Source organism: Anas acuta, chromosome 4 (assembly GCF_963932015.1).
Source record: "Anas acuta chromosome 4, bAnaAcu1.1, whole genome shotgun sequence".
In the NCBI taxonomy this organism is placed as follows: Eukaryota; Metazoa; Chordata; class Aves; order Anseriformes; family Anatidae; genus Anas; species Anas acuta.
Genome location: NC_088982.1, coordinates 20954485 through 20975916, shown reverse-complemented (window position 1 = coordinate 20975916; position 21432 = coordinate 20954485). Strand labels below are relative to the sequence as shown.

Below are 21432 nucleotides of genomic sequence, written 5' to 3'. Positions count from 1 at the left end.
TCATGTAAGCATGCATACCTATATGTATGTACACACGTGTACACATATAAATACGTATATGTAACTACAGAACAGTCTGGAATAGATGTAGATTGTCATACAGTATTGTGGGTAACTCTTCAATAAAATTTTAGGTCAGATTAGGTATGACCTATAGAAATTAATTTTCTCATCGTCCACTAATAATGCACCTCGCTATCCTTGGAAGAACTACTTGAAGCAAGTAAGTTGGACTCTTTTGGGATCCAATTAAAATTACAGATGTGAGCTAAAAGCATACCTAGATAGCTTGAACTAACAGGAGCTCAGTTTACAGGATCAGACTACAGCTAGTCCAAAGAAAATACAAAAAGCATACAGTATAAAAATAAGCCTCAGTACCCACAGTTTTACCATACAGGTCCATTTCTGTTGTGCCATTATTTCCTACTGTAGGCATAGACTTTTAGAATTTCTTGTATGTTTTGTTTTTCTGCACAAAGAGAGGCTTATGTCCACATTTGTCAAAATGCCATTAAAATCACAGGTCCAGATAGCTAAAGCATAAACAAACCTTTCAAAACACAAAGGTTTAGTAATAAGAAAGCACTGATGCATAAAAAGTGAAGTATTTCAGAATGTAACTTTTTCTAAGTAATGAAAAATATCATGCTGTTAAGATGAGATGAAACATTTTTAATACATTGCTATTAGACCACAGTATTCTGTATAGAACTCATTAGATAAATTGGGAAAAAATAGCTATCAATAAAGATTTGAATTATTAATGCATACATCAAATCCAAGTGGAACTTTCTAGTCCTTAAACCTCACCTTTTGATTGACTTTACCTGCTGTCATTATTAAAAAGATTAATTATTAATACTATTGAGAATATTCTCTTTTTAATGCCTGTTCACAGGATATGCTGGACAGTGTGAATGAGGAGAATCATGGTATCTAATCTTAGGAAAATTCAGCAATAACTCCTAGAAGTATAGGATCAAATTTTAAATTTAAAGTAACATATAAGCCAGGCATTTCAAGTCTAAAAGAGCAGGTATGTAAACACAGATTTTCATGCACTTTCTAGGAGATTAGGAACAAGGATTTTTTTTTTTTTAACTGACACTGTATCAATGATGACATATTTTCCAACATATGCAATCAAACTGTTTTCCAAAATTAGGTAATGGGCTCAAATTTTTTTACTATTCTTATGCAACATGTAGACCCCAATATCTGTTTACTGTTTATTCAGCTAGACTGCCCAAATTGTTCTCTACATGTATTAAATTTAGAAGTACATTGATTTTTGAAGGGTCGACTTTAGGACTTACACATTTTTTATCATGACCAATTAAAAAGGTATAAAAATTTAAGATAATCAACTATGCTTCTCTAGAGAAAGTGGAAGGACAGAACTATAGAAATACATCCCATCTAGGAAGATATTTAAGAGAATGTAAATATTCTCTTAAGTAATTTACATTACTTAACTTTTAGATCACTAAAGCTAGATCTAACAAATTATGTTCTTGGTGAATGCTGTAGCTAGGCAACTTTTGTAATAAACATGCCAAAGGTTCAAAATATAGGCTTTGAGATGGAAAATGGTTAGTTTTATTCATAAAATGAATGGTATTTGAAAATGCAGTACGGATTTAATAGGGGAAAAAGAGCCATGAATGAACATAACAATACAATTTAATTTTCATCAGGATTGCATACACTTTCATTATGAAAAATAGACTGTTGGAAGAAATACATTTAGAAGAGGTAACTGAAGAGGAAAATGATAAAAAGGTAGTTACAGACAAAATAATGGATGAAGTCTGTGTCCAGAACTATACTCCAAGGTTAATTACATAGACAGCCAAAGGTGCAAGTGTTTGTTGTTATTGTTGTTGCTACTTTGTGTGTTTTGTTTGTGTATTTTACATTTCTACTGAAAAACCTTTAAACTGCTTTTACTGCAAAATCAGAATATACTTTCTGTAGGAAAATATTCAGTGTAGTGGTTTGCAGAACAATATAGAATTCAATGGGTACTTTAAAATACAAACTAAATGGAGAGGTTTCCTGACAATAAGTTAACTCCTATAGATATATCCCAAATACACAAGTAAAAATACATTTTTCAAAAAGTAAGTACATCTATTATGACCATCTGAAAAATTACGCCTATTTCTTTAGGTTATTTTTTAATTGTCAGTGATGTCATTTGAAGCATATTACTATATATTAAGTATATAGTATATATAATATATAGTATATATATAATAATAATATATTATTATATATATACTATATATTATATATAAGTATATAGTATATATAATATATATATTATTTTAAGTAAACTGTAAGACATATAGTACTATATGTCATAGAGTTTACTTAAAATGTAAATAATTATTTGGAAATATAGCTAAAACAGTAAAGGTTCTTTAAACACACAGATTCACTAGAAGTACTGGAATATTCATCTGCAGAATCGCTTAAAACCAATTTGTTAAATAATTATTACTGAATGAGTACTGAATGAGGTGAAGTTCTATGAAAACAAATTTTAAATTGTGTTTTCTTAGAAAAATAAATCTGGTATATGCTAATCGATACATACTCCAGCCAGTTAATAGGAAAAATATGACTTTGAAGAAAGGCAATGACTGCCTGGAAAAGAACAGTGGAGACACTGCTTATTTCTTGGATGTGCATTCTTCCATTATCCTAAGACTAGATTTCTACATTTCATTTTCACATTCCAAATCAAAATCACTTTTATCTTTCACTTCAAACTTGTGTCCAAGAATGGTTTCTGACACCTTTAAGAAAGTCTCTTCTTAAGATTCTCATCTAAATAAAATAACTAAAGTGATCTATATGAAGAAAAATCCATTAATTATGCATAAAGTATTTTATAAAGCATAATGTAAAGCATAAACAGAAAAGCATGGCTCAATAAAAATAGCTAAAACACTGTAGTCTTATTTTCCTAAGTAGCACCTATAGATAGGCTGTAATAATTAAGCTAGTTGAAGTATTCTGGAACTGCTTAGCATAAAGAATGGCTAGCATAAAAATATGGTTACACTTGTAACATTTCATCACCGATTTAACAAAGTGTAAGTCCAAAACATTAGGTGTTTTGGATAACAAAAACATTAGCCATCAATATGCTATAATATGTTAAATATGGAGATGTAGTTTTGTCTGTTCATGGATGGAGTGTACCTTTCAATGATGCCAAGTACAGAACGGTGCAATGATTCCCTGTCAAAAGATTCACAGAAGAGTTGAGGCTGGAAGGGGCCTCCAGAAGTCAACTAGCCCTGTTCTTTCTAAGACATTCTCAGCAGAGAAAAACAGTCTAATATTCATTAATATTTTATTTTATTTTATTTTATTTTATTTTTGTCATGGGAAAAAGATGCATGAATTCTGATTATCAGAAACATATATTTACTAAAGCTAATGTTAGTTGCTTTAAGCATTCTGAAAATAAAGTAGTAGAAAGGAATATAGTCTAGGTTTCATACATGGCTGGTTTTCATTGCATGTGTCAAATACAACAGACAACGAAGTATTTATCATACTTTTTTTTACGTGTCTGATAAAGGATGAGTTCAAATTGCAGTTCCTTATCTACATTTTCATGTAGTCAGCAATCATTCCTGTCAATCACATGTATACAGGCATTTTTTTGATCATTTTGATCAACATTGCCATGAGTGCGCTGTTTGACACTCAAGAAGGTTCTAAAACAAGTTCATGAACTGGAATTTGTGGTACTTTATTCCAGAGCTATCGACCAGATGGGTAACTTTCAAGGTCATGAGGAAAAAGCAGCCTGATGGATTTTCTGAAATAAAACACAGGCCCACAGAAGTGTACTGTGAGTGAAGGATGGTTCAAAGTAGGCAGCACTGACTTTTCAGACAGCCAAATTCATCCTTATTATGCACTCACTCAAATACCCAGCTAAGAATGTGTTTAATGCTGTGACTGTGATTCAAGAGACTCTAATGCTTTCTATCCATTCCAAAGAAGTTTTAAATATTAACATGTTATAAAAAAGGTTCCAAGTGGAAATAAATCATCTGTTAGGTGGTGTCACATATAGACAAATACCAATTTTGCCTAACCACCTCTCTTTCTGTCTATTGCCAAAGACTTTTAAGTACCAAAAGCAAGAAGTGCTTCGGATACTTCATGTAATTTTATCCTTTCATTGTACAGTGTCATGCAGAAAATCAAATGTAGGCTTTTGGATAATTAGGTGGGATAATTACAGAAAAACAAAACAAAACAAAACAAAACAAAAACAATATTGTTCAGTCAAAACACAATTAAAATCAGATTTTTTTTTTAATTCTAAAGCCTAGCTTTGACAGTAACACCATTTAGAAAGAAATTACAATCACATAATGAAAATATCGCATCATTTCTAAAAGAATCACATAATGAAAATATAAAAATTCACTACCAAAAATGCTCTCTTTATTTAAAATGGTCATTTCCCACAGGGTCAGGATGTCTGCAGGTTCTGATGAACCATACTGTTAGGTTCAGTACTGGAATTCTCCTAGGAGATGATTGTGTTTATGATTCACCAGGGAAATAACGGAAATAACTCCTCAAATTTTATCTCTGAACACAGCAAAAGTAGCCTCTCTGGCAAATGTATCTAGGCTTAAATCTCCACCAGTCTTCATATTTACATCATAAATTTTGTTGCAGGGTGAAGTCACCTGAGCCAGTTCAAAAGGACTCATAGCAGAAGGCTGCTTGAGCTTCTTAAGCACTCTTTATTCATGCTATACCTTATAGATGAATGGGTGCAATTTCCACTTTGAACTTTGCAACTCTCAGGATTAATTTCACTATTTATTTTTCATTTTCTTCACGTGAACGGATAAGCTTACAGAGGTCAAATCCTCAGACGATATAAATCGATGTACTCTGGTCTGAACTTTAAGCATTTGCTCTTTCCCTACTTATACCAAGCTGTTTTGCTTTTTCCAAACAAAGCTACATAATGGGCAACAATATTGTCATGGCTGCAGACAGTGTGAGATCTTTATTGGATGAGGCAGCATGCACTTTATAAAGCCAGCTGGCATTAACAGGAAAACTTTCTGGTCATTGCCCTCAAAAGAAAAAAAAAAAAAAAAAAAAAAAAGCACAAAAACAACGTATCAATCTCATCAACAACAGCCCTGTATTTCGAAGTCCAGAATTCAGTGTAGCTCTCCCATTTGGCTGATTTCATTGCTGCCACTTGGCCATCTGGCCAAGAAAATTATTTAGCACTATATCGGCTTTATGTCTGTTAGTTTCAAAGCACAAATATTTACATTTGAAGTTTGTCCAAATTCTCCTAGATAAGCAGTAGAAAAAGATGTTTCTCTTTTCAGTTCAGGACAAACAAAGCAGAAAGTCTGGCAGATGTAGGAGAAAGAAATTTTGGGATGAACTTCCTTCCCAAAAAAATAAATCAATACTTCAAGAACTTTAAGGAATTCAGGACTTGCACTACTTTAAAGTAGATCTGAATAAATTGATTATAATCTGTGTGTGACACTGCTTTCTTGGGTTGTTAAATATGATTATAGGTTATTGGATCAAAGGAGAAGTAAAATTGTGGTCTGTGTATAATTCAATCTATAACTCTTACTCAGAACTAAAAATGGAACTGTTTAGAGGCAGTTAGATCAATTCACTGATTTTTTTATTTCATGCCCTCAAAGATGAAGCTATACTTTCTTTAAGCATTATGTAAAAGGAACGGGGAAAGTACAAAATCTTTTAATTGCAAAACAATTAAATGGTGTTCATATGACTACTTTTATTGCAGAACTATTCATACACAAGGAAGAAATTTGAAAGAAAAGAAAAAGGATGTTGGAAAGTCTATATGTAATTGCTGTCTCATCACAAATTTAGTATTTTTGCTTTGGTAATGTCTTTCTCAGGTTTGCATATTCAAGACCAGGATTAACCTTGTATCTTTCTATAGTGGTTACCGTAAGCTTATAAGTAGCCTTTGAAAGTTTAAGGAAGAAACTGCTGAGAGGATGTCGTGGTTCCGCTCGAGTGGGCAGCCGAGCTCCACCACAGCTGCTCTCTCACTCCCCCTCCTCAAAGAGGAATGGGGAGAAAATATGTGAAAAGGGCTCAAGGGTTGAGATAAGGATGAGAAAAATCACGCAATAATTAGTGTAACGGGCAAACAGACTCAGCATAAGAAGACAGTAAGATTTATTGCTCATTACTAACAAGCTAGAGAAGTGAGAAACAAAGGAAAGAAACCAAAAGCACCTTCCTCCCCCATCCACCCTCTTCCACCTCCTCCCCCCGAAACGGCGCAGGGGAACGGGGGAATGGGGGTTATGGTCAGTCTACAGCACTTCTTCTCTGCCGCTCCTTCTCGGTCACTCTTGTCCCCTGTGCTGTGGGGTCCCACCCACAGGATACAGTCCTTGATGAACTGATCCAGCGTGGGCTTCCCACAGGCAGCAGCTCTGCCAGAGCTGCTCCAGATATGGGTCCGTACCACGGGGTCCATCCCTCAGGAGAAAACTGCTCCAACCTGGCTCCCCCACGGGCAGCAGCTCCTGCCAGGTCACCTGCTCCTGTGTGGGCTCCTCTCCACGGGCTACAGGTCTGGCCCGGAATCTGCTCCGGCAGGGGTCTTCCACAGGCGTCAGCCTCCATCGGTGCTGGGCCACCTGCTCCACCGTGGTCTCCTCCACGGGCTGCAGCGCGGAACCCTGCTCCACCGTGGTACTTCATGGGCTGCAGGGGGACATCCTGCTTCACCATGGTCCTCACCACAGGCCGCAGGGGACTTCTGCTCCGGCGCCTGGAGCACCTCTCCCCCTCCTTCTGCACTGACCTTGGTGCCATTCCTCACTCCCTTCACTCTCCCAGCTGCTGTGTGGCGCAGTGTTTTTTTCCCTGTCTTAAATATGCTCTCACAGAGGTGCAAAACAACATCGCTTATTGGCTCAGCTCTGGAAAACAATGGGGCCATTCCCAAACATGGGGCAGCTTCTAGATCTTTCTCACAGAAACCACCCCTATGGCCCCCTGCTACCAAAACCTTGCCACATAAACCCACTGCAGAGGAGAAATGGGAAAACCACACAAGTTAATGTTAGTAGTATTTTGAATAAATGTAGTTATTGTTAGAGGATGCAACAACCCTAAGAATCTAGAACACAGAGGATATTGCTGATTTCCATATTTATCATTATGTATTTTATTGGAAATTGGAACAGAAACATATGTAAATATCTAGCCAGTGACCCTAATAGAAATACTCCAATGTATCACTGACACAATCTTTCCAATACCACATATCATTATGCAAATGACCACTCAATTGTTTCAAAGTGGAAGTGTCTACAGATAAATACAGTAAAAATAACAGGGTGAGGAGCACATCACTAAGACATCACAAAAACTTACTGTGTCCAACCTTTGAGAATATATTGTACATTTGCTCTTATCTCAGTAAAATTTGTAATGGATATATGTGCTCTCAAAGAAGCTCAATTGTACTGATCTATGAAATAAGTAAAAGCAGTTTCTGTAGCTGCACAATTATGCCAATCATTTAGGTTCAAAAAGACCCCTAATAGATCATCGAGTCCAACTACCCCTAATTACCAAGTCCACCACTAAGTCATGTCCCTAAGCACTACAACCACACATCTCTTAAATACCTCCTCCAGGGATAGCAACTCTACCACTTACCTGGGCAAACTGTTCCAATGTCTAAATACCCTTTCCATTAAGAAATTATTTCTCATGTCTAATCTAAACCTCCTCTCGTGCAACTTGAGGTTGTTTCCTTGTGTTCTAAAAGGCATGAGAGAACACATATTGTTTAGCCCTATAGTTGCATCAACTAAATTTGGCCCAAGGACCATCTAAGAATATGGCACAAACAGACATTTTAAGATGCACACAAAAACGCCTGATAAGCCACATGAAAAACAAAACAAGGCTTAGAGTGTTGAAACACTATGCTATTTGTTTATATTTGTTAAAGCCCAAGAAAAGTATGTAAGAGATTTTACGTTCCCTTGCTTTTCTATTCCATTTTAATTTATATGAAGAAAAACTCTCCTTTTAGGCATAATAAATATCTGAAATCTTTCCAATATAGGTAAAAATGGAGTTCTAGTAAATGTGTATTTCCAAGAAAAAAAGTGCGTCTGTTTTTAATAATGTATTTTTCAGTAACACTGATATTTCTAAATTCATTATAATTGAGTTGAATTCTTTTATCTGCAAGTAGTGTGATACCAAATATGTCATTTCAGGGCAAAGAAAATCAAGACAAGTTTAACTCAGGTTTTTTGACACAGTAATGAAGGGATTTTGAAAGACTTCAAAACAAAATATTTTGCCTTTTTCATTCAGAATTTAGCTGGATTTCAAGATGAATTGAGCAAATCATTTTATAAGAAGTATCACAGAATCACAGAATTTCTAGGTTGGAAGAGACCTCAAGATCATCGAGTCCAACCTCTGACCTAACACTAACAGTCCCCACTAAACCATATCCCTAAGCTCTACATCTAAACGTCTTTTGAAGACTTCCAGGGATGGTGACTCCACCACCTCCCTGGGCAGCCCGTTCCAGTACCTAACAACCCTTTCAGTAAAGAAATTCTTCCTAACATCTAACCTAAAACTCCCCTGGCGTAACTTTAGCCCATTCCCCCTCGTCCTGTCACCAGGCACATGGGAGAACAGGCCAACCCCCACCTCGCTACAGCCTCCTTTAATGTACTTATACAGAGCAATAAGGTCACCCCTGAGCCTCCTCTTCTCTAGGCTGAACAAGCCCAGCTCCTTCAGCCGCTCCTCATAGGACTTGCTCTCCAGGCCCCTCACCAGCTTCGTCGCCCTTCTTTGGACCCGCTCAAGCACCTCGATGTCCTTCTTGTAGCGAGGGGCCCAAAACTGAACACAGTACTCGAGGTGCGGCCTCACCAGAGCCGAGTACAGGGGGACGATCACCTCCCTAGCCCTGCTGGTCACACTGTTTCTGATACAAGCCAGGATGCCGTTGGCCTTCTTGGCCACCAGAGCACACTGCTGGCTCATATTCAGCCGACTGTCCACCATCACTCCCAGGTCCTTCTCTGCCTGGCAGCTCTCCAACCATTCCTCACCCAGCCTGTAGTTCTGCTTGGGGTTATTGCACCCCAGGTGCAGGACCCGGCACTTGGCCTTGTTGAACTTCATACAGTTGACCTCAGCCCATCGGTGCAGCCTATCCAGATCCTCCTGCAGAGCCTTCCTACCCTCGAGCAGATCGACACACGCACCTAGCTTGGTGTCATCTGCAAACTTACTGAGGGTGCACTCAATGCCGTCATCCAGATCATTGATGAATATGTTAAAGAGGACCGGCCCCAGCACCGAGCCCTGGGGGACGCCACTAGTGACTGGCCTCCAACTGGACTTGGCTCCATTTACCACAACTCTTTGGGCCCGGCTATCCAGCCAGTTTCTAACCCAACGAAGCGTGCGCCAGTCCAAGCCAAGAGCAGCCAGTTTCTTGAGGAGAATGCTGTGGGAGACGGTGTCAAAAGCCTTGCTGAAGTCAAGGTAGACCACATCCACAGCCTTTCCCTCATCCACCCAGCACGTCACTTTGTCGTAGAAGGAGATCAGGTTCGTCAAGCAGGACCTGCCTTCCATAAACCCATGCTGGCTGGGCCTGATCGCCTGCTTGCCCTTCAAGTGCCGCATGATGACTCCCAAGAGGATCTGCTCCATGAGCTTCCCTGGTACTGAGGTCAAACTGACCGGCCTGTAGTTCCCCGGGTCTGCCCTCCGGCCCTTCTTGTAGATGGGCGTCACATTTGCTAGCCACCAGTCAGCTGGGACCTCCCCCGATAGCCAGGACTGCTGATAAATGATTGATAGGGGCTTGGCCAGCTCCTCTGCCAGTTCTCTCAGTACCCTTGGGTGGATCCCATCCGGCCCCATCGATTTGTGGACATCCAAGTGCCGTAGCAGGTCACCAACCAGTTCTTCGTGGATGGTGAGGGCCACATCCTGCTCCCCGTCCCCTTCCACCAGTTCTGTAAATAAAGTAAATACTTTTCCAAAGTATTAAGAAAAAAAGTATTTCCAAAGTATTAAGAAGTAAATACTTTTCCAAAAATATTTTGTTAAATCCACATTTTCCTGCTACAAATTGAGTCTTCATTTTGGTAAGAGGAATGTGTCTTTTCAGATTTTTTTTCTTTTGTATTTTGTCTCCTGATTCTTCATAAGTAGAAAAACACTATGGGTCCATAAGGTTCTAGAACTATTGTATTTCTATGATCCCTGCACACAACCCACACGCAACAGACCTAAGGCACTGAGATTTCCTGGATATAGAATCCCTCCCTACTGAATCCTACGGAAGACAATCTTCTACAAAAACTCATTTTAAATGTACACATACAGCCTTTTAGTAAATTTCTTTTATTTGAACGCACCCCCATGGCATAAGTGTACTTACACAAAGCATCATTTGTGTAATCCTTTCCTCATATGCACCATTATTGTGCTTCCCATCTTCTTCCTAACTGAAACCTCTGTATGTCTGATATGCAGGTCATCTGATAGGACACTGCTAGAGGTTACAATGGCCATAATCCAGCTGGTGACCTTTTCCCTTTTGACAAGGAACATACCTGTCAGAGAATCTAAGATTAGTTTGTAGCTTAATACCAAGTGCAAAGATATGAGAGGGATGAATTGCTATTGTATGCCTCTGCTACCTCAGGTCTGTGTTATAAAGAATCACAGAATGACTGATGTCCTTGGGCCTCTGAAGGTCATCTTGTCCAACCCACCCAGAGCAGGTTGCCCAGGACCATGCACAGGCAGCTTTTGAACATCTCCAAGGATGCAGACTCCACACATTGGGCCACCTGTACCAGCGTTCAGTCATCCTCACAGTGAAAAAGTGTCTCCTTGCATTCAGACACAACCTCCTATGTTTTGGTTTGTGTTCACTGCCTCTTTTTTTTTTCCAGGATCCTGCTATCCTGGGCTACATTAAGAAGAATGTATCCATCAGGGAGGGGATCCTGTCCCTCTAACCCAGCACTGGTGAGACTACACCTGGACTGTTGTGTCTAGTTCTGGGCTCACCAGTACAGTAACAAAGACAAAAACATAAAAATAAAAGGATATTAGGAAATAAGTACATCAAATCAATCAATCAATCTGACTACCCATCTGACTATCCTATTTCTTGCCAAGTATTATTTTGTTAATAAAACAACTTATGGACTCTGTGGTTTTGGATTGAAGTAAAGCCCTTATGAGATCTAACAGAAAATACTATGCAGTTGTAAATATGCAAATATGCCGACATAAAAAGCACTTAATATGAACAAGCTCAGATTATTTCTATGAGCTCAGAGGACTTCACAGATAAACTATTTTAAACATACAGCAATATTTATAGACAAATCATTACAGATTACTTCATCAAGGAATAAATCCAAGCTGAGAAAAGCTAAGTGATTTCTCCTTGTATAGGGCTCACATTTTTCTGTCCAGAAAAATCTGAGTACATTCAGTCTCCTGCACGTAGGCTGTGAGCGTAGGCTGTTGAGACATACTGAGTCTCATATAACTGAACATACAGAACTCTCCCACATGTGAGGAATGACCTACCACACATTAATTCAGACCAGTTTGGAATAATCCAAGTCACTGGGCATGTTCTATGCAATGCTTAGTGCTGATCTACCCAGCAAGTCCAGATGCCAGGTAGAGGCTAAAGCCATTGCTGATCAATTGGATTTCTCTCTCTCAGACTTAAGATCAAATAAAGTCAGTAACAGCAGAGAGAACTTTTGAGAAAGTTAAAGTCCTTGCTCTGATTACTGTTATTATGACATACATATGTGAGGACACAGAACATCTGAATGCAGTTTATGTAATGAAAATGATGCTGTACTCTTTTCAAACAACACTCCTCCAACTTCATCTTCTTTACCTTGCACACAACTGAAAGACAGATTTAGAGGGATAACCAGTCATGATACCTATTGACAAAAGAATTACAACACTACAACAAGCACCATCAAAATGTCAATGACAAGGATCAGGTTCAGATAAAACTCCAAAACATACTCCAGATTTACAGGTTGATTTCTGAGAACACAATTTATCTCTGAGAAATAACAAATGAACTGGCATTGCTGATTCCAAAATTCATTAAAATACCACAGGAAATGATTTCTGATGTAATACATAGGGTTCACAGCGCATAATGAAAAGTATGGAAATTAAAATGTATTCCCTGCAAACTACAGAAAATATGTTTGATGCAAAATATAAAGATGAGAAACCACATTCTGCAACTGAACATAAGAAGCCACATTCTATTCCAGCTAATGCCCAATGGAGGGCTCTCATGGCTAGGCCAGTACCATTCATTTCAGTAGTTTAGATTGGATGTAATAGAAGAATGGAAACAAACTCTGAAGAGTTCTAATTTGAAAGGATAGTAATGAAAATTCAAATTTTAATGATAATTAAGGAGCTTTTTGCCACTATTGCTTTCTATGGATTTTAGACAGACAAAAATGTAGCAAGTTCCTATGATGGTCAAGTAGCTGAACAGAATTCTTGTAAGTCTGGATGAATACAAGATTTCTCTAATTGGAAAGTTAGGGTGAAAGATAGCTTGAAAAACTGGAAGTTGAAGGCTAGAATACTGTAGTAGTTTGTGCAGACCACTGAAGCACAGACCCATGTGTTAATGGTTCTTTTTGTATTTACCTAATGTTTGGCCTGCTAAATTTAATATGTATATCAATTTCAAGATACTTACGGAGTGTTGCCAATGACATGAAAAATTGAGATAATACAGTAAACAAGTAGTTGACCCTGCCATACAGCAGTTATGCAATGCATTTTGCAATGCTTCATATTTCTCTTTCATGCACATATTTCCAACTCACCTTATCAGAACAAGAAAAACATGCAGCTCAAACTACATGTATTATTCTAAACTTTAACTGTTAACAAAGACTAATGAACTCTATAACTATTTCATTGGTTTATATTAATCTCTGGTATGGATACTCATGAATTTATATTTTACAATCAAAGGCAGATGCTAGGCATCTTCATACTTAAGAATAACTAGACTGAAAAATGAAGTAGCAGACTCCACCAGTTTCAGGCTATAAAAAACGTAAGAAAGAAACATGATGATGGAAAAATTATAGACACTTCTGTTAATACCACAGTCATGTTCTTAGCATATTGAAAAATGCAAAAATGACACCCAATCAGAGCAGAAAAGTTTGTAGGAACTAAGTTCAAAAAGCATGTTATCATTTCATTGCTTTTCATGATTCTAGAATATAGACTCCTAAGCCACTTGAGTACTTTTGCTTTGTCAACTATTTGAAGTTTTCTTACCTGTTCAGTCAGCAATAGCAAAATCATGGATAATTTCATCTTAAAGTTTGTCCCAATATGTTTACTGTTAAGTGTTTTAGTGAAAAGACAATTCTATTCCACAACACTTTTGCAATTACAATTCCAAGATATCAAGATATTTGTCAATACTTCTCTCTTCTTCTGAAAGATGAAATTTTAGACTATGACATTGTAACTTACAAACAAGCCAGAACATGAGTAAGTACTAGTGATCTGTTATTTATAACTATCAATATCAAGCAATCAAAAACACAAGGTGTTAATGTAAATCTTCAGAGCAGCAGGTGATGTTTTAATTCAATTCACTTCACGGGCCATACAAAAGCATCACACTGGCTCTCTCCAGGCCACCTGATAAATAGTCACGCTTTAACTCTGTGGGCTTTCACAGATGGTCAATAACATTTCTTTTCCTACTCAGTCTGTAGCGTCCCAATTTAAGATAAACATCAAAAAATACCTTTGTTATCCTAGATTAAGAACATTGATAGAAATGGACACCGTCATGGTTTCAGAAAGGGACTCTGGTATTCAGTGCAACCTGAACCAGACGGTGACTTCACAGAAGGTATGATGGTGTAGAAAGGCATTAGTGAAGTTAGAAGCAGTCTTCTAAATTGCAAAAAATCTCTGCTTTATTTGACCTCCCATATATAACAAGAACAGTCTTTCTAGTATGTTCTGCTGTGCAAATGTGCCAATGTAGGATTGGAAGTGCAGTTACAATAATACTATTTCTTTTTTCTAAAGCACCTCTCATGAGTGCCACTTGCAAACACAGGTCCACACAGCTTTGGGAGTTGTAAAAACTGTTCTTCCCAAGTGATTCAGAGAACTATCTAGAGTGCAGAAGAGATGGATCATATTCTTAGGGAAGGAGCAGTGGCTGAAGATGGCTGATTTCCTCTCTAGGCTGTAATTCTCTAGCACATTGTAACCATCACTGAATTAGACTCACACCTCACAAGAGACTAAATATGAGCATAAATAGGAGCTACAAATACTTTGAACAACCACAGAGTGCTGAGATTGAGGGACTAAGAATTGAGATTGCTTAGTACTGGACATACTCGGCTTAAAAATTAATAATTAAATAATAAAATTATTAGTGAATAATAAATATCTGTATATGTTTATACAGAAATAGGATAGCATCAAAAAGAAACTTGTTCTGCGTGCCAGCCTACATGTACTCAAGCCTCTCTAGCTGTTCTTTTCAAGAGTGGGACTCACTTGGGTCTGATATATATGCCTTTAGATCTGTATTTTAATATAACTGTAAATGATATTAAAAAAACAGCCCTGACAAATAAAAAAAAAAAAAACACAAAAAAAAAAAAACAAAAAAAAAACACCACACCTGATGAACTTAAGTTCTTGAAATACATTTACAGTAGCAAGCCAGTACAGTATTTGTTCTTTCCAGATAGCTCTTAAAGCAATTGCAAATTGGAAGCAAACCCTTGGCAGCAATAAGCCTCAAGTCTGCACTAACATATTCTCCAACATTTGAGACAGACAGAAATAGGAACACTTAAATTGTCGTGAGCAAGCACAGTAGCACATGTCTCTTGGGGATAATGGTTTTCTAGTAAGTGAGCAAGTGAGTGTCTCTCTGGGGCTTAAGGGACATGGTTAACTACTAACCTCAGCTAACTATTAACCTCAGCTAGTGCAATTCTCTGCTCTTTAGAATGCATGTTTTAAAATTCACAAGAGCAGAAAACATCTGTATGTAGGTGGGTGTCTGAGTTGGCTCCCAAAGGAAGGAAAAACTTTGTCTCAGACAAACAGTACTGAGAAATACATGCATTTACTGAGGTACTCAGTTCTAGTCCTTAATAAAACTACTTTACCTTCAGGATAACTAGTACTGGAGAAGATGCAATTAAAATTACTTAATGGAAAGAATATTCAGTCACTTTTCTCCGGATATAATCTTTTTATTTTTAAGCAGGGTAAGAACAGCACTAAGTTATTTGTTTCCATCTGCTGCAGTTCTACTGTGTTGTTTTTTTTTTGTTGTTTTTTGTATTTTGTTTTTCCATAAACAGTACAATTTCTTTCTTAATGCACATTTTATAGTAACACTGATTTCTTGAATTATTCTGTGGAAGAACTAGCATGCACATTCTTTGCAAAGAGAAAGGTGTGTCCTGACATCCTAAAAGCTATTGGTCTAAAACCAGCCCGTAAGGCCTAAAAGACAAGAAGCTCTTTTATGAAGTTGAATTATGGAACTAATTTTTTTCTTTCCAGGTCTGCATTAGAAACATTAAAAGGACAAATCATGAATCTAGAATATTAGTAAGAAATACTTTGCAAATTGGTGCAAGTGTGACAGTAGTATAACTTCTAGTCTCATTGTTTTATTTCAATGTAATGATGCATTATCTCTGTAAAAGGCAGTTTGACCCAATCCTAGTGATATCAAGAGATTCGCATTGATTTGCATATCATTTTTTCACATCAGAATAAATTTTCCATAAAAAACTCTGCCATGTTTTGTTTCAGATCAGTTAAAACATATTCTTTGAAAAAATCAGCTGGTTTCAGTGCTAATTTTATTTATAACATTGAAATTAGAAAAAAAAATCAGTAGCAGGAATTTTCTTCTTCACTAAACAAAAAAGTAAAAATTAGAGTACTTCCACAAATTATCTTAAACATGATGAATAATATTTCTAACAGGAAAGTGTTACAACTGGAAAAATCTGGAACCTCTCCACTTTACATCATTTCTTTTTCATGCTACAGGTATGCTACTTGTCCACTGAAACCAAATTTATTTATTACAAAGGAATCCGTCACAGACACCCATATACTTTATGTTTCTATACAGTCTTACAGAAAAATGGATATAGAGGGCGGGTGAGAACAGGATCACTGTTGATAGTCTTCACTATCTGAAGACCTCTGTTATCAGCTCAAAGACCGCAGAACCTGAGGATGATTAATATGGTTCATATTAATGGGATGCAATTGTAGAAATAGTTTACTCTTAATCATAAAGCAAATTATTCTGCTTTAAACCTATGCCAGGTAAAGCATTTGTGTTGAGTACTTTGTAGGTGGGAAGAAATACTGATCCATTATGGGTGGTAGTGATGAATTCATGATTCTTCAGATGATCAGAAGCTCTAATACTTTTTTCTGTACTTGGTATCAAGTATTCATTGAAGGGTACGCATTATTGGTCAATTTCTGACATAGAAAGTTGTGGTCATCTGAACTCTGGTGAAACAACAACTATTTTAGAGGCACGTACAAGCTAGCTGATAACCCAGGAATGTGAATTACATCATTACATGGTTACATGAAGTATTTAGACCATTTTGTCTCAAGCTTTAGAAAGAAAAAAGATTGTACAAAATCCTAATGGCTAATCTGCATAAAAAACACTGACTCGGGCTTTTGTGATTTTTTCTAATGCCATGTGGAGTTTATCAAATGTTTAGGTACCAAGACCTAAACATTTAGGTATCAGGACTCTAGATTTCAGAAGAAATTAAAAACCTCTTCCATTTGAAAAATGTTCATTCTAGTGAAGTTCTTTCTGGAACTACATTCCCTGTTCAGTGTGTTTCAGTAGCCATCCCATCAGGTGCTATTACGGGTCTTAAAATGTCTGTCTACAAGCAGAATCAGCTCGTGAACAAAATATCTGAAGCTGGTCTTTGAGACAGATTTAATTGGTCACTATGGCCATAAAGACTGGAATAATTATCTCAAAATCAGGAAAAAAAAAAAAAAAAAAAAGTACATGATTATATTCCACTGTGAGGATGAGACAACCGGACTGATGTCATACCTCCCTATAATAAAAGATTTGAAATCCAGAATTACTCCTGGGGAAAAAAAAAAAAAAAAAAAAAAAAAACAACACCCCAATTTCTATCACTGAAATGAGTTTGTGGTTAGATACACTGCTTGCTACAGAATTTTCTACAGTGCTATTTATTCTTCAGGAAGGAGGACTCCAGTAACATAAAAATTATCCAACTCCAGTGACATTGAATTTATAATCTGGTGGTTGCACTTCACAAGGGAAAGCAGTTTTTCACTGTGGTGCACTAGGGCACAATAACAGTAGTTACTTTGGTCAAGATTACAGTTGTTACCATACAGCAGTTATCAGTTATGGGCCTCAGGTCAATGATCTAAATACTAATGAAGTAGCTTGGTCTTCTCCTGCTTAACACAGAGAAAAAACTACAGAGAGGATAAATAGGGTATATATTCTCTGTCAGATTGATAGGGATGAGGTGATGTGTTGAACGCATACTACTGTAATTGTGGCTACTCAGTTATTGTGATTTATTCCTATGCTGACTCAATGATTCAGAGTGAAATACTGCAATCCCTCCCACTCCTGTAGTGCTTGCCAAATCCCATTAGGACATGTATAGTAATTAATGTTAAATAACTCCACACAACCCAGCTCTACCCAGAAGCTACTCTGGAACATCTCTGAATTCACTAGAAAGGAAACCTCTCAATCCGGTGCCAGAAAAGATGAGCCAGCAGCTCAGTGTGGCTATGACACAGACCAGGCAATGACTACACCAAAAGCTGGGCACGCAGAGCAGTGCAGTGACACCAGCAGGCTCCGTCAGAAGCCTAGCAAGCCTCAAGCAAAAGCAAGGTTGAAGCATCAAAGCAGAAGCAAGGCAGAAGCAGAGCCCAACAAGTCCAAACAACAATTTAGGAACATCCAGGTCTGAACCGAAATGGGGCTAAAGGTTCCATGGGAAGAAGAGGTGGGTGAAGGCCCCAGGTTTGGGCCTTTATGGCTAACTACTACCTTCAGGGTCCTGATACTTGGAAAAGGCAGCAACAGTAGTAAAAGTTAAGGTCTATAGCATATTTCCAATGCTTGGTATCATTCCAGCATTAACAATTTGCATGATGAGAAGTCCTACGTGATTTGGGTATAAACAACACGGCCTCCAACGGTACTGTGCCAGTACATATGTTGCTGTAACAAGCATTTGTTCTCAATGACCAAACTATAAGTATTTTTACTTTTCTGTATACGAAGGCCTCGTAAGTCTCACAAACCCTTTGTTTATTGGAGTATAGACTCTCAAGAAGCTTTTGCAGGGACAAAGTAATAACATAAATGCAGATGTTTTTATCCTGATTAACTAGCTGTAATGGCAAGAACACTGTTCACACAACGAGCCCCAGTGCTGCTTAGACATGTCATCAATGTAATTAGTGTTTAGAATTAAGTGTCACTGATGACTTTGCCCCTCTCAAAGCTTAAAATCCGGGATCTGTTTTTCACAGATCTGAAGTAGAACAACAATCCCTTGTGCAAACTTTGAAACAGATGTTGCTTAAATTTCCAGCCCTTCCAAAAAAAAAAAAAAAAAAAAAGGCAACCCACCCAACCCCTCAAAGAAATCCTGCAAGCTGCATATTAGGAGACAAAAACATAAGGGTTCTGGCTACCAAGGTGCATTCTATGAATGGGGAAAAAACAAACAAAACACCACCTTTTCATGTCTGCCACAGTATTTGATCTAAAACAGCAATAAAAGAATGGCAGCACAAGAGGTACAGAGCACAAGGGTTATTCCACTGTCTTGAATTACAAGGGAAGACGGCAGATTGGACGCTCTTTAGCTTTACCCTTACCAGCATGGGCAGCAAGGGATAACAGAGAAAGCACAAAGCCACGAATGCCCTCAAAAAGTAGCCTGAAGTCTTGATATTATGCAGATCCCCAGTAACCAGCACTGCTTAAAAAAATTAGCGTCTAACATATGAGTTGAATGTTCATTTATAATATACTCTGACCAGACACACTTACAGGAGCACACGGTTTATCAGTGTTTTGCTTTTTCTTAACTACTTATGGAGCAATTTCAGTTACAGTCTCCTCAGTATCTTGGCATCTGTATATGCAACTGCCTAGCAAGGGTGTCTGAAAACATTTGGCTTCACCCTGTGACTCATCATGCACTTTAGGTGCTTGTTTATTAATCAAAAATCACACACCCTGCTGTGTGTTATCATTTTCAGGGAAGCAACAGAACCATTAGTGTTTGGTGTTTCTTGTTTTGTATCTCACATCTACAGCAGAATTAGCCAACACACCTGTGATTTAATTACAGTAAGCACCAGCCTATTTTGCTCTTTCATGCAGTTTGGCCTTTCCCTACAGCTCTACATGCTCAGAGACAGATCTGAAGGAATTTCTGCAAGTCTTCTGGCAATACTATCCATATGCTCATATTCATATTTTCAAGTTCTAATAGCAAATGACCTATTTTCTTCTGGAAATACCTCTGTGATTAAAATATATATTGAAAAAATAAGTATTTTTGTAAGAGTAATGCTTACATCAAAAAGACATTCATCCCAGATCTGTTTCTAAACTCCATATGCACACTCTCTTTCCACTATAATTCTGGAATGTAAATAACAAAACAAGATCAAAACTTCGTATCAGAATTTATATTTCCTTTTTTAAAAGGCTTTTAAAAATTTAATAATTAAACTTTTTTTTTTTTTTTTTAATACAACGTTGACTTCATCCAGTTAGCTGTCAGTTAGAACAGTTTCTCTACTTACTTTATGGAAACCAAAACTATAAAAAGCCTCATCACATGCTTGTCATCAATTTGCCTGATTTGTAGACATAGAATATTGTCCAAACTATAGAAATACTCTTTCTAAACAGAAATATTCTTATTAAGCAGCATTTTATACTAAAATGAATGTTCGATGACAACCATTCTGAAATCAAGTTGTTCAGTTGTTCTCATTTTGCTCATTTTCTCCCACTCCAGTGTTACTCTGTTGATGAGCTCACACCATTTGATATTGCCCCTCTGTACTTTGAGACAGATTTAACTTCTAGTAACTCCTAATAAAACAGTCAATAAAAGCAGTCCAAAATTGTAATGGGAAAAAAAAAAAAAAGTTAAGCATAGTTATGATGAGGGAGTGTAGTGGTATTTCATAATCATCAGTATTTTATCTCTTGGGAATCTGTCTGTATCTTGATGGTTCAAGAAATAGTAGTAATTGTGTTCCACATATGCTTTTTACTGTATCTATCTGCATGCAACTGCTGTTCCAGCAGCATCAGTATGATGGCTATGATTGACAATAATCATTAGAAACATCAGATTGTAACTTGACTGTTTTGTAGTCATCTTATGAACAAATAATCAATTTTGCAAAACAGGAGCTAAAGGGAAAGAGTACATTAAAAATGTATTTTGTTTACACTGAAGTAAAATTACATCGGTGCTTTCAGATGCTGATTACACAATCCATGTCTCTACCATTTATAATGTTGACAGATAAGCTATTTTACTGAAGACAATGGTTGTCTAATAGATCAGCGTATATTTAATCTTGTAATATTTTCATACATTTAAACAGAAGACTCTGAAGTTTCTTGCTTCTGACCAAGAGCAAGTAAATACTTCCCTATTCCCCCCCAAGTAGGAAAACAGTAGGATCAGTCTGTAAAGGACGCTTGTCTTTGAAGCTTACTTTGATGTATAACCTAGTTTACCAATATAATCCAAGGACTGTGGAGCTAAACCTCATCTTATTTAGAGGATTAAAAGCAATTAAAAGTGTATTACTATATACTCCCATTTGGTTTCTTCATAAAGGTGTATTAGCTACAAGTCACAGATGAACCAGTCTCCTGGAAAGATTTATTCCTCTGATAATTAAAGCTGTTGCAGAATTAGTTTCCATTCTTCAGGAGGAAGGTGCCTAGCTGTAAAGATCAGAAACTCTACAAGTTAGGGTGCAAAAAGTTTTAGTCAAATTTCTCTTTGCACTCACAGAAGAAACAAAAGAGAAATTATAAAGAAGAATCAGTGCAAGCCATGGCTTATACAGGAAAATAAATCAATCTGAAGAACCAAGACATCTCAGAATCCTTTAGAAAGTATTATCAATCACAATATATTTTGATTTGTGTTGTAT

At 37.2% G+C, this 21432-nt stretch overlaps 1 protein-coding gene across 8 annotated transcripts in view; it reads right to left on the bottom strand.

Annotated features, from left to right (window-relative positions):
* Positions 1 to 21432, bottom strand: part of PCDH7 (protocadherin 7) — a 284006-nt gene that overhangs the window by 159016 nt on the left and 103558 nt on the right. The window contains exons 3-4 of one of the 8 annotated variants that reach the window (XM_068680078.1): positions 19822 to 19888; positions 14887 to 16413 (exon numbers count right to left, since the gene is read on the bottom strand). The exons of 6 other annotated variants lie outside the window; for them this stretch is intronic. In XM_068680078.1, the coding sequence (XP_068536179.1) occupies positions 19852 to 19888 (37 nt within the window). In that variant the 3' untranslated portion in view covers positions 14887 to 16413; positions 19822 to 19851. Of the gene's footprint in view, positions 1 to 14886; positions 16414 to 19821; positions 19889 to 19971; positions 21221 to 21432 lie in introns of those variants that run through there. One more of the 8 variants, XM_068680077.1, reaches the window with a different exon arrangement.